The sequence below is a fragment of the Lingula anatina genome, chromosome 6, assembly GCF_051362555.1.
Source record: "Lingula anatina isolate TDL-2025a chromosome 6, LinAna3.0, whole genome shotgun sequence".
Classification (NCBI taxonomy): domain Eukaryota; kingdom Metazoa; phylum Brachiopoda; class Lingulata; order Lingulida; family Lingulidae; genus Lingula; species Lingula anatina.
The window spans coordinates 6,291,422-6,304,867 of NC_141772.1; the positions used below are offsets into that span (position 1 = coordinate 6,291,422).

The window sequence follows — 13,446 nt, forward strand, 5'->3', positions numbered from 1 at the left end:
TAGAAAATTGACTAGCTGAGTCATAGTTATAAACTATTCTTAGCTGAAACGGCAAGTGTATGCTATAGTGTAGTAGTTTGTTTCAAGTTTTCTATAAAGCTCGGGTTGCTTTTAGCGTGCGTCAGAAGGCTTGCTTAATGTAGCCTAATATCGGGGATTTCAGAAGTTCAGTATCTGTGTCTTATGTTATATATCCCTTTCCTTTGCTAAGAAAATTGCAAATGACAACCGACAAAATCGATAAAAAACTAATATGAAACGACAAAAAATCGACTAACTGGTGATCGTTCTTGAATAATGATATGTATATATATATTTTTTATTTTCACACAATGTAATTACAACACTTCTATGATGGCTGAAAAGAGATACTGGAACAAATGCTTAACGTTCTTGAATAATATATTTCCACACGTTCTTGGATAAATATCAATGTGCTCTGCAATGTAACTCTTCTTGTAACGTCATCGTCTATGTCGAAGAAATCATGTTTTTAGCTTAAAATAATGAACCATGCCTAACTCGCACCTCGACACAACAGGGACAATTATCCGGGCCCAAAGTGTCCAAGTTGCGTGACGTACACTGATTTTTTTATGTTCCAAAACGCAGATAGAGCTTTAACAATTAATCATCTTGAATAAATACATATCTTAAATAAAAGCACAAATGATCACACTTGAAGTTACATATATATATATATAATTAATTTGTACAGAAACTTTGTGCTGGATAGAGGTGTTTCAGGTGTGATCGTCTGACAGTCTAACGGGCATGTCTATCCAATTTTAGAACAAGTAATTAAGTGATACACTTCTACGATATCAATTGTGTTAAAATACGTGTAGCTCAGTTGTTTGGTTTTCATTCTTACTTCAATATCACCCCAAATACATGTATGCGTATCAATAACAGAAATGGGCGCCTGAAGCTTATGCACAGATAATAAAACCGAAAATGTGGCGTAAAACAAGCCTCACACCAAACTAAGAACATAATCTGTAACAAAGATGATAATAAAATCGAAAATAATAACGATAAATCATTTATGGGGCATTCCAGTAAAAAAAACTCAATGCACCTTTCATGATATCTAAAATAATTAAAAAAAAAAAAAACACTGGCAATAAGGTGTTAATCCGGGGTGAATTAATCTCGATTAGTTTGTTCATGGAGTATTTTGGTATTCTATAGTTTTTTGGTCTTCAGAATGTAGCCGGCTTAGGTATAAAGAGTCCTTATTTCAGATTAATTATCTATTCTGTAGTACATTCCGTGGTCATCGGGAGATGGGTGGAAGTAACTATATAGCTTGTCTTTGATCTGTGGGAACGTCGGTCGCGCGCTGGGGTCATTGTACAGGCATTTCAATATCACGTCGTTGTAGCTGTAAGAACAAGACGATTCAAAGAATCATGGCAGAAGTATCACATAGAGACACGCACAAATGCCCCAGGCGCACCAACGCGCACGCGCACAAATATATTATAACCCCACACGTAGGGCCTACAAGCGTCCACCTGCACACACACATGTTAAAAACACGTTCACAAACGATTACACTACGCATAAAGACATGTACGTGCACGTATTCGGGTGGTGCATATACATACATGTACTCATAAAAAAAAAACAACATTATCAGCTTTCAAAGTCTAACCATACAGTCAACATAAAACGTTTTCTTAGTTTTAACTGTTATTGTTATTGTTATGTCATAATGCCATTTTACAACTAAAAAACTAAAAACGCCCTACTTACATCGCCTCCGGACACTCTGTGGGTCGCTCTGGACGAACTCCACTCTCCAGCATGCTAATCAGTTTACCCTTGTTTCCAGTTGTGTATGGGAGATCACCTATAACAATCAGGAACATTAGCCGCATTCAGAACAGTGGACTAACTTGTCCGCGGGCCAAATACGGCGATCCACTAAAAAGCTTGCCGTCTAATCCGCTACTATAGACACTGAATAGATTCCCCGTGGGGAAATATACAAGTGGGTCGGCCATATTTGATCCTCGGACTAATTAGTCCACTGTTCTAAATGCGGCCATACAGGTAAAAGAAGTTGTCAAAATAGGACACAAAGAAGAGAAGACAGTATGTCCGTCCAGGGTTGTGTTAGTGCAGAATGCTTGTCTTCGATTGTATTTGGATTGTATTTGCCAGGTATAAATATTACGATATGTATACTAACCCAGGCTGTATATTTCCCATAGCGTGATACCGTACGCCCAGACATCCGACGCTGCTGTAAAATTCAACTCAGGATCCTGCAGAACTTCCAATGCCATCCATTTTGTTGGCAGACGACTCTGGAGATACCCACAGAAAACGTGTGTCAATTTGCAAGTTCAGAAAAAAAATCAAATAGATTATATTATTGTCTCTTATATAGTGCTGATAAAAAGGTAAAGTCATGAATGATGGGTAAAATAAATTTAGTCTCTCTAAAACAATTAATTGCTTTACCAAATTGTAGATTGTGATATTGTACTTTATGTATATGTGGCAGTAAATGTCATTCAGTGTTCTTGACATGCAAAAGTGATACTGCATTAAATAAGATATCAAAATGGCACAATAAGTTAGAGATTTTTCTTATTAAATATTAAACCGTTTAATCTGACGTTTTCATCTCAACACAAAATTTACAAAATACTTTTAGCAGGGGACACGCATTACCTTGTCCTTTGCAGCATCTCTTCCCTCAGGACCAAATCCCGCAACTTTGGCAACCATTCTTCCATTAAGGAGGACATTCTTTGACATCAACTTCTTGTGAATGATCTAAAAAAATGAACGAAATGTTAAATTAAGATTTACCTCATACCCAAAATACTCTTCTGTTTTATCCTTTTGTGGTCTAAAATCCATACTTCGACATAAAAGAGAAAACAAAGATTAATTTGATCATATGAAAATTTATTGGTAATAGCAGCCTTATTAAAAACCAAAAAGGGTCGGGTGTGTTTCAATAGCCAGATGGCAGCAGGAACGTGTGTGATTGCCATTCAGCTTTCAAGATGTTCCATCCCTGATGCTCAGAGATTCAAACCACTGTAAAACAACGTAATTATCAAGATTCTTACGTTTTAAAAGTTTTCAACTTTCAGTCTAAAAATTGCACCCTGAGCAGGTCCTGGAATAAGACTGATCTTTGTCACGAAGTCGACATAAAATGTGTGACATAATTATTTACCAGGTTATTACTCAGATGTTCCATCCCTGATGCTATTTGTGCACCATACTCTGTCATACGATCAGCTGTGTCAGCGCTCAGTTCACCTCCCCTTGCCTTCTGTGCCAGCAACCAGTCACGAAGGGTGCCATTTTTGCAATACTCCAAGACCATGTATGGACCTAAAACGAGAATTTTTCACCATTTCACTGCATCATACACACGTAGCGGCCAATTATGTAGATTTACGGCAACACTATTTGAAACTGTATGAATTGAAATATATATTTTGTCCATTTTTTAGGTTTCTTTCCAAGTTTTTTTTTTCAACAGAACTTCGCTGCTTTTTGTCTTTGGTTATTTCTGATGATCCCAATCGTATTCAGTTTCATAAAGTATTACCTGTATGTATGTCATCCGTCACTTTACCAAGCATGATCAGGACGTTCTCATGGCGGGGAACATTCCCCATGAATTCCAATTTCTCCAACATCAGTCTTCTGTCAGCGGTGTTTTTGGGATCTGTAGGGAAATATTATTTCGTGTATTCATATTAATGAATCACGTCTCATTCTGTATAAAACACTGAATTTCAAACTTTGATAAACAAAATTTAAAGAGATTTGAAAAGACTTTTTTGCTCCTTAAATGTATTTGTCACTCACATATGTTGCAAAGAATACAATGCGTAAACACTTTTTTAATCTGCTGAATGTGTGTGTGTGTTTGTGTGTGAGTGCACGCAAACACGCACGTGTGCGTGCGTGCCTAGTGAAGCAATGAGATATAAAGCAACTCGCCGTCAATTTCTACCTTTCAGCATTTTGGCGATGACGTCCACAGCCTGCTGACGGGCCGGAGTCCACTCAGCAGTCCTGATGACCGCAAAGTGACCATTACACAGGACACTACCAATGGTCACGTCACTGCTGGGGATGTCAACGTTCTGACCATATGCCGAATTATCATAATATATGCCTGGGTCATCTGTCTCATCAACATTATAGTCGTTGAACTGAGACGGAAAAAACACATGCACACGAATAAATTGTTGAGCGAATTTGATAATCGTTCATACCTTGATATTAGAATAAAACATTTCTCTATTCTACCACCATAAGCAAACAAAATAATATAATTAAAATGTGGTGTCTTTTGATTTATCATATACCCTTTATTTACCGTAAAACACAGGTTGAATCAGTAAAGTTACTGAGAAATGTGAAGAAACTCACTACGCAATATTTTCAAGACGACTCCATGCATTTGTAGGTCAAAGAAAACCTACAAACCTGAGAACCACTTATTTGTTTTTATGTAGAACATATCATTCTTAAGTAATTCAAAATAAAAATCATTCAATAGGACCTCTTACAAGTGCTACGCCACTCACGTTAATATGTTGGCGGTCTCTCGTTTCCGTGTTTCTTCGCCAGAATCTAAGTCTCTCGTCCTTCCACAACCATGGGTGCCCTTGGCGACGCCGGATAACTGCCACCACAAGCACAATGATAAATATCGCCGCCAACACGATGAAGAAAATGGGCACTAGAAATTAAAAATCCAACTTTTTAATCTGCAAATGAACTTTCGATTGGGCAATGAAAATTATAATTACACTATTGTTTCACTTAGGATGTTTTCACCTTATTTCCTTAACTGATGGTTCCGAACGTCCTGCGCCATAGGTAGAAATACACGTCTGGTCCCTTTAGAGGGTGTTTTTGCTATCTTTACATAAAAGACAGTGAAAAACCTATTTCTTAAATTTACTGCATATACAGTGTTTCAAGTCCGTGGCTTACATGCAGCTAATCCACGCTTATCCTCCTCCTCTGACTCCTGAGGTTGAGTACCAAGAATGGCGGCCACCTTAGGACTAGTCAAATCAACATCTGAAGTGCACAAATGATCAGAAAGATATTTACAAAAACAGCAGCAACGGCATTGGTTTAAATGTCTAGATGACAAAGTACAAAACGCCTTAAGTCAAAACTGGTTAAACAAAGGTTTCTGAGGGTTTAACTCGACTACTAATATGTCTTATTCAAAATTAAAATAGAAATAAATGTACAGGTATATTTTCAAGTGATACGTCACGTATAGTATAGGATTAAGACCAAACCGCTGTCGCCGGGTTGCTCTTATGTTTTTGACCTGCAAGACTTCACATATATATATATATATATATATATTACAGATTACATGTACGGCAATAAAATAGGAACGAATAAAACTGGGGTCAGCTTTTAGGTGGGTCCAAGGTTGAAAAAAGTAAGATTTACCTCTCCTCAGTGTTAAGCTGTTCCCGGCCTTGTCAAAAACGTTGAGGACAACGGTATAAGCAGCAGTCAGACTTGTGACAGTGAACGTTGGGTATGCATCCCCCTCAACCCAGGAGCCGTTATAGATTGGGGCGTCATCTAAACCAATGTCTCTAGTGCCAGGATAGTTGTATATATTGTATTGGAAGTAATCTATGCCGGCTAGAGAATCTCTCCAATTGTCTCCCCACGTTAATGTCAGGATGATGTCTTTCTATTAATATTGAAAAGAGACAAGTAATAACTTGACCTAAGGGTCATTGATTTAAATCGTTTTGAATTCATGAACTAAGTTTCTATGCTTGAAATATTTCCGGTCATTACGAATTATTCAAAAATTCTTTAGGAGGCGTCTTGCTGCAACAAAATTTGTAGCGAGTGATTATGATTATAGAATTAGAAAATCAGATGACTCATAACTCACCCGTTCATCATTTGCGGACCCCCCCCCCCTTTCAAATATTCCTGGACCCGCCCCTGGTTGTGGGGATACGAACTATTATGTTCCTCAAAAGGGATTAAATCCCATTCTTCCAGAATTGTAATGTATTTTGAAAGAAAAACATCTTTTGGAAAAAAAACTTGAAAAATCGAATCTCAATGAGGAATTGAGTTCTGCGCCCTTTTTTGGAGCTAAGATGATATAAAAAACCTGAAGATAATTCATGGTAAGAGATAATAAGACTTTAATTATAAGTCCTTTGTAACTGTTGCTTTTTTATGTCGATTTTTTGCTTCAAATAATTTATAAAAGAAATTATGGATTTATATTTTGATATAGGGCCCTATATTAATTTTGTTTATTAAATAAATGAATAAATAGTTATGATATTAACGAAACGTATGCTTTGAAATATTTGCCAAAAAGACCACAAGGTGTAGAATGAACAAATACCTTGCCATCGGTACTAATCTGAGATACTTTCACTTTCATTTCTTCATCGTCACATTTCCTTGCACCAGCAGAGCAGGAGAAATACGGAGCCTCGGTATCATAACGGATGTTAATCTGGCGCTGAACCGTTTTACCCTGAAACTCGACTCTGGTTCCAGACACAATTTTGTAACCTCCATTTTTAACTTCCAGGGTTATTTTCAAACTGAAAATAGAAGAGCGATAATTTTTTTTTGCTTTAAGGGACTATTTTTTAACCAAAACAAATAGCGCTGAGCGTTAAATGGCACAGTCATGACCGTTTTTTTTTAACATAGTGTACATATACCATTATAAACATTTTGTTCAAAACACATTTTTCAATTAAAGGTCAACGATATTGCACATCAAAACGTGTAATAGCATTAAAATAACGAAGACGGGACCAAAATCCGTTTCATGAAGTTTTTCGCGCCAATATTAGGCCTACTCGCCCCGTTTTGCAAATGAGCGGCGTTTGCAAGACCTCCAGAAAATTGGGAAGCTTTCGATAATAAAATGAACCCTTTCATTACACAATAAATCATAATTGCAGTGCACTTGAATTACCGTATTTGATATATGGAATAAGAAGACTCACTTGCTGTTGTGCATTCTGGGGCTGGCCAGAGTGTGTGTTTTATTACAGGTTGAGCTTGAATTAACTGGACAGGAAAAACTTGCCTCCTTCTGCACAGTTCCTTCTGAAATGACGTAAGGGTAAAACGTTGTGCAGGTATGAGATATATAGTTGATTGACAAATACAATGCAACACAACACTTAATTGCGGTATATGATGTTATCGCTCATATAAAGGCAATGTCTCGCTTGTGACATAAAACTCACTTTCAATCCTAACACAGATCTTACGTCACTCATTACGTCACTTGCCTGTCATATTCGTCAACATACCGTGCACAAATATTGAAGCTAAAATTTGCGATACAAATCGAACTAACCGCTGGAAACCACCTCTATGTCAGCTTTATTCAAAACCAGCCCTACGTTGAAGTCAGACACAGACGACGGCCTTGATGGTAAATCTCCCATCATTTCGTACTCAGCTTGCCACGACAGCATTAGGTCTGTCAAGTTGATTTTATTGGTGTATACATTGACAAGGTTCGAAGTCTCCGTAGAGTTGCTATAGTTAAAGGGTCGCTTGTTTATTCCACTCAGTGAAATCCGCACTGTCTTAATTTGGGGCTCCTGGATTTTTCCACTGACTGAATTGAAAATTAAATAAATGTATAGATAAAGAGAGAGAAATTAAGTTCGTCATTTTGTTTTTTAGTCCCTCATATAAAACTACAACAGGAGATCGAAACCCCCTTGACAAAGAATCGATACGTCACTACGTGATATCTCCTAGGTAGAAACCACGCTTTAAATGATCTACATTTAATATCTAAATATCTAAATTAAATTGATAGATAGGTGAAATATTATCAAACTGAAAAACAGAAACAATTCCTAAAATTACGTACTTGTATTACAATTCTCGCCACTAAATCCTGCAGTGCACACACACCGACCAGTGTCAGGGACACAGAATCCCGGGAAGCAATCTTTTCCGACGCACAAATCTTGACATTTATGAAAGAAAACAAAGAATTTGGTATTTCTTCTAATAAGATAGTTATGTTTGTTATATGTCAAATACATATTCCGATATCTTTTTATTTTTTAATTATCATTTATTTATTTATTTATTGTTGGAAAATCACCTTTCTTTCGTGCATTTTATCAGGAGAGAAAAAAAAACAAAAAAAAAAAAAAAAAACAGTAAACACAGCACAACGAATAAAAAATAATTAAAACAGATATGATTTTGTTTGTAATACTTACTTGGGCTCACAGTGGGGAGGTGGTCTCCAACATTTATCTCTGAAAAGGAGAACATGCTTACGTTAATGTCTATGTAATAGGAATATAGACCCTGCGATTGTTTCAGAAACACATCCAAACACAATTTAACAATGTTTTCCTAAGACAGCATTTTCAAACCTGAAACATTCTATCATCTACCCGTTTAACACAATGCAAACTGCTCGAAAATTTCTGACAGGATCTGAAACTCAGGATACCTTTGGTTTACAAAGGCATGTTCACAACTGGACCAATTTAGATGAAATATTGACTAAAGTACGTCAATGAGAAAAATTGTGTCAAAGCGTCACAAGATTGGAATTTCAAACCATGTCTTAGTGGAGTCACTTAATCTACATCGAGTCTAAGTCTAGGTTAAGTCTAAGATGTGAAATATTATCAAAGTAAAAAACACAGTTCATAAAATTACAACAAATTCTGCTTTTTGAGAGAGCGCCTACCTTTGATTACAATCGCCTCGTTCCAAGCCCTATCTGAAACTTTCAGGACCACGGACCATAATCCGCTATTCACATACTGTTTTATCCATGGATCCCCATGTTTCCATTGTCCAGACACCACGGCAGAACCACCTTGAGCATTGCCACGATATATTGTGTAGTTGTAATTGGCAATTCCGGATAGGTCGTCCACCCAGTTTGCCCACTGGAGCTCTAACTGAACCTAAAAATTAGAGCTATGTTCTAGAGATAGTAGTAGTAGTGGGTCCAGTTTGCAGACTCATTCGCGCACCTTTCAAACTAAGGGGCCATTCAGAATAGATGGTCCGAGTACTAACTGAAACGCCGACTAAATATGGCCGACCACACTTCAAAAGCGATGAAGCGACCAGCACACTTACGTAAACATGTCAAGGTTAATTTTGAGATGAAAAATAACGCTGTTTCACCACAATGACATATTCGTCTTTGTAACAAATGTCGTAATCGGGTACTTTTATCTGAGAGGTTTAGTCCTTTTTCAGGTGTGACTTGGGAAAGGTAAGTCATTTTGCAGACTTTGGGGAATGTAATATCTAAGTATAGTAACCGTTCACATCAACTCAGGAAGCTGTTTCTAAAGTTGATTACATTGATTGCGCCGGAGCTAGAATCCACGCCGAGATAGATTGATCCTGCCAGTACGATAACTTCTTTTCGGAACACAGCCTCAATGAATTTTCAAGATTATTTCTCGTTCAATTTTTCAAGATGATTTTTCGTTCAACTCTGTACTGTATAAAATTGAAATTTATAAAAAGAAATTCTGTAGTTTTCGTAAATACTTTGCCTTCTTTCCCTATCAATTCTATTTAAAAAATGACCGAATGTTACAATTTGTGAACGTGTCTAAATATATAAGTAAAGCTTATAAACAAGAAAGGATATGGATATTACTATTATGGGTAGAAAACGCCAGATGATATAAGCTTACCTGGCCATTCATCTTGGCAACAGTCAACATCAAGGTAGAGTTTGTCTCTGTACATTGGCCAATGTCACGGCACAAATGCTTCGGTGCTTCATAGTCAAAGATAAAAGTCAGTTTTCTGGTTGCCGAGCGTCCACTGAAGTAGTTCTTTGATAGTGCGGTAGGGGTGACCACTTCCTTGTAACCGCCATTGGCGGTATATATGTCCACGTCCAATCTAAAAGTTGTAAAACAGCAAATTTTGTTGGTTGTAACATCTCATTTGAATATCCCACTCCCCCCCCCCAAAAAAAAAAAATGCTCGATATAATACAATGTTGTTTCTTTTAATAATTCACCACAGTATTGATTCTCATACATAAGCTTTTGACTCAATGACTTTTGGCCCTTAATCGCACTGTTTTAACAATAAGACCCATACCTGTCCCCGTGCCTTGTACCGTGCGTGAAGCTGTGCTCAACACTACAGTGGGATACTCCTTGGTTCGGGTTGTCACGATTGTCACCATTGTTACACACGATATTCTGTGAGAAGACCGTTGTGGCATCTTAAACAAAATTAATACGTTATGCTTTAATTACAGTTCCAAAATCAATGACGTTATGCTTTAATTACAGAGCACCACCAAAATAGATTCTAAGCCCATTTTTTCACCTGTCCTGAAATCTTTATAATAATCCGCTAATGAATCATTTAGATATATCTAATAACTACCGATCCTACAACAGCGAAAACAATACCCCCTTCGGGAGGTGATGATTTATTTAATGTTTCTCAATTATTCAATACGCTTTTTGATATTAAAATAATCTCCATTGGCAAAATGGCAGCTTTCGTTGAATAAAGTACAAAAAGGCCCCCTTCTTCGTAAAAAGAAAAGGTTATAAAGAGAATTTCGTCACCGCTGTTCGGTATTCTTTTTTTTTCGAAAAGGGTTGGAAAATCAATAAACTTTATCAAAATATTTTGAAAGAAGGCAGTCAGTTGGAAACTCATTCAAAAGAAATTGAAAGACACAATGACAAAAATTCCTGACGTAAACATTTGGTTGCATTGCCATTCTTTGCAAAACCATTGTATAACAACAGCGCTTCCTGCTAGTTGCCTTTATTAAGATCTATTTCTGCCCCACTTGATAAGAACTATTTTTTCAAGTCCAAATACGCTGCATTGTGTTATTATGACACCGTTAACCTTACCCCTTCGTTTCAGTCTAAGCCACACGTTCCCACTCACGACACCGAGTACCATACTGCGAATGTAAGACGGCTTAGGCGGCGGTGAAGAAAAACTGTACGCACTCGTCCATTTCACTTTCATGTGGTTCCAACCTTGTCGTTTTACATAGACAATGGTTGCAGTTTGGCAGCGGCCAGTGGCCTGTAGTTGATCCTGATTATCAATACGGTCACTTAGAGTGGCCTCACAAGATGTGAACCTTGGAATCCGCGCGTTTGTGATCACTAAAACAGGAAAAAAGAAATGGCGTTTTTCAGCAAGGCTTAACCATTTCATAGATTTGTCAAAGATAAACTTTAGTGAACCTGTGACAAATAAGGAAAATTAAAATAAATAAGAGTGTTCTTCTCCAGCCCCTTTAGAGGTAGAACTTGATAAACAGCCTTCTATCTTCTATGACATTTCCTTTATCCACCTTTTACACGCACCCAAGAGAGAGAGAGAAGTTCTTGATTCAATACTTACTATTTGCACAATGAAATCCACCGAAACCGGGGACACACCTGCAGTCGTTCCCGGTGATACAAGTACCGGGATAGCAGGGAAACTTCCAAGAACACTGACCTATCAGGGAAAAGGCATGACTGATATCCATATTATATTTTCGTAATATTATTTAGCTATACATGTGCTAGAGCTGCTGTAATTTTCTGGTCAATGTATTTCAAAAGCAATTTATCAGTTTTACAAGGTAAATTTAACTTAGAAGATTAATTGAAATTATAAACATGCTCCACCCAAGGTCAGCGTTTTAAGGGGATTCGAGATGTTATAAAGGTCTACAAGTGCGAAGTAGCTGTTTTTCCGTTTCTTTTATATTGAAAACTCTTTCGATAAAAGCGCAATAAGGATCATCACTCGAAGTAAACACTCACTGTTCTGACAATGCGAGCCATAGTGTGTAGTAGGGCAGGTGCAAGTATCGGGGTTTACACAAGTTCCACCATTTTGACAACGGACAGTGCAAACAGCTGAAAAAATATATAATTTACCTATAGGCCTACTACACATAATTATGTTATGAACATTCCCATTACACTTAAAGATACAGTAGATTGATTATTTGGAGCGAGAACACCATTGTAGAAATTTTTTCTTTTCAAGCCCAGAGTTTAGTCCATACTTTCTGTTCGTGTCAAACAATGTACACGTGTAAATGTTTTATTTTTAAAACATTAAAGCTATGCCATCAATTGTACATGCCAAAACAATTTGATCAACAAGTCGAGTAGGAGGAGAGAACGGACAGCTGTCCTATTTTCTACCTTGTTGAACCAGTAGGCATATACATGTACTTACGGATAATACAAGCATTTGACCAGTCAGAGGTCCAACCAGGGCAACACCTTTGACGATATACTGTGCGTGTTTGTGTCTGGTAAGTTGTTCTCGTGCACCTAGAAAACAGACCAACCCAGAAAAAAACATTGTTTTAACTCTCTATGTACTTCATTTACCTGGGCCAACTGTAACTCGACCATGTCTGTTAATTTTAATCCTTTAAATTGTTTAAAGTTTGGGTTATACACACCCTCTTAGTCTCTACCAGGGCCACAGATTGATTTTTCACTAGATATTCACAGATAATGCCTCTATTTTCATGACGGGACTTTTTTAGCATAGAAAGTGCACGTAATAAAATCAGCGATCCTGGTAGAGGGTAGGTTGTAGATGGAAAATCATCTCTATGTGATTGGCAATCCTCAAGTACATGTAGTTCATTAATTGTACAGCAAATACTGACCTATCCCACCAGCCACATCTGTAAGACTGATAATGTATATTGGCAAATGTCTCTACCACAGCATACCGGCACACCTCTCCACTAAAACAAATCAAAACATTTACGAATTACAAGGGGTATTTTTGAGCATGTAGAAGAAAAAGACTTCGCTCTGCAGTTTTTGACAGTACCCGGAATTAAGCTGTGTTTTCAAGTCTATTACAATCGCATTAACATCGCATTGAGCATTTATACTTTCTTGGGAAAAACAGTTATGCGAGTAAAAATACAAATTTGAGCAAGAAATATGATTTCATCGAATGAAATGGATGAAATGTGCCTTTCAGAACCAAAACGCATCAAGATGGAAAAAAGGAAGTTTTAACTCTCCAAAAATCCCTTGCACTTTTCCACTCCGTAAAAATAACTGCAAAAAGGCAGCCTAAGATAATTTTGTCAGTATCACTTTTAATATTATTCAAAACTTACGTGTACGTTGTGGAAGTTAAGGACGGTACGATATATATCGCCAGAATTAGCAGGAGCGACAATTCGTGTCCCACACCCATGGCGGCAACCAGGAAGTGAAGTGAAAAAATCTTGAACTCCAGCAGCAAATATCGATCAGTCCTTTTTTAATGACTACAAAGATTGCCTTTTATTCATAAGAAAAAAAACTTTGGTGGAGCTTGCGTATAGACTCGATTTCTAGACCAATGGAAACAACCAGGAAGTGAAATGGAAAAAAATGCGCGTCATCA

The 13,446-nt window shown here is 37.3% G+C and overlaps 1 protein-coding gene across 1 annotated transcript; it reads right to left on the reverse strand.

Annotated features, from left to right (window-relative positions):
* Nucleotides 1–287: 287 nt before the first annotated feature.
* LOC106169713 (uncharacterized) lies at nt 288–13,326 on the reverse strand. Its single transcript, XM_087015888.1, has 24 exons — nt 13,175–13,326; nt 12,707–12,787; nt 12,262–12,359; nt 11,838–11,933; nt 11,428–11,526; nt 10,923–11,186; nt 10,144–10,270; nt 9,726–9,939; nt 8,753–8,975; nt 8,271–8,309; nt 7,910–8,008; nt 7,382–7,648; nt 7,023–7,125; nt 6,404–6,608; nt 5,470–5,722; nt 4,990–5,079; nt 4,578–4,732; nt 3,998–4,199; nt 3,587–3,706; nt 3,206–3,366; nt 2,689–2,793; nt 2,201–2,318; nt 1,762–1,858; nt 288–1,387 (listed from the first exon to the last, which is right to left on the reverse strand). The coding sequence occupies exons 1-24, from the start codon at nt 13,252–13,254 to the stop codon at nt 1,249–1,251; spliced, it is 3,435 nt and encodes a 1,144-aa protein (XP_086872014.1). The 5' UTR covers nt 13,255–13,326; the 3' UTR covers nt 288–1,248.
* Nucleotides 13,327–13,446: the final 120 nt, after the last annotated feature.

Bases quoted from the DNA above. Each gene is read 5' to 3' on its own strand.
- LOC106169713 (XM_087015888.1), bottom strand. From the start codon at position 13,254: ATGGGTGTGGGACACGAATTGTCGCTCCTGCTAATTCTGGCGATATAT. The intron at 12,360-12,706 runs GTCAGTATTTGC...TCTGTTTTCTAG, and splicing joins AGATGTGGCTGGTGGGATAG to GTGCACGAGAACAACTTACC. The intron at 11,934-12,261 runs GTAAGTACATGT...ATATTTTTTCAG, and splicing joins GTCAAATGCTTGTATTATCC to CTGTTTGCACTGTCCGTTGT.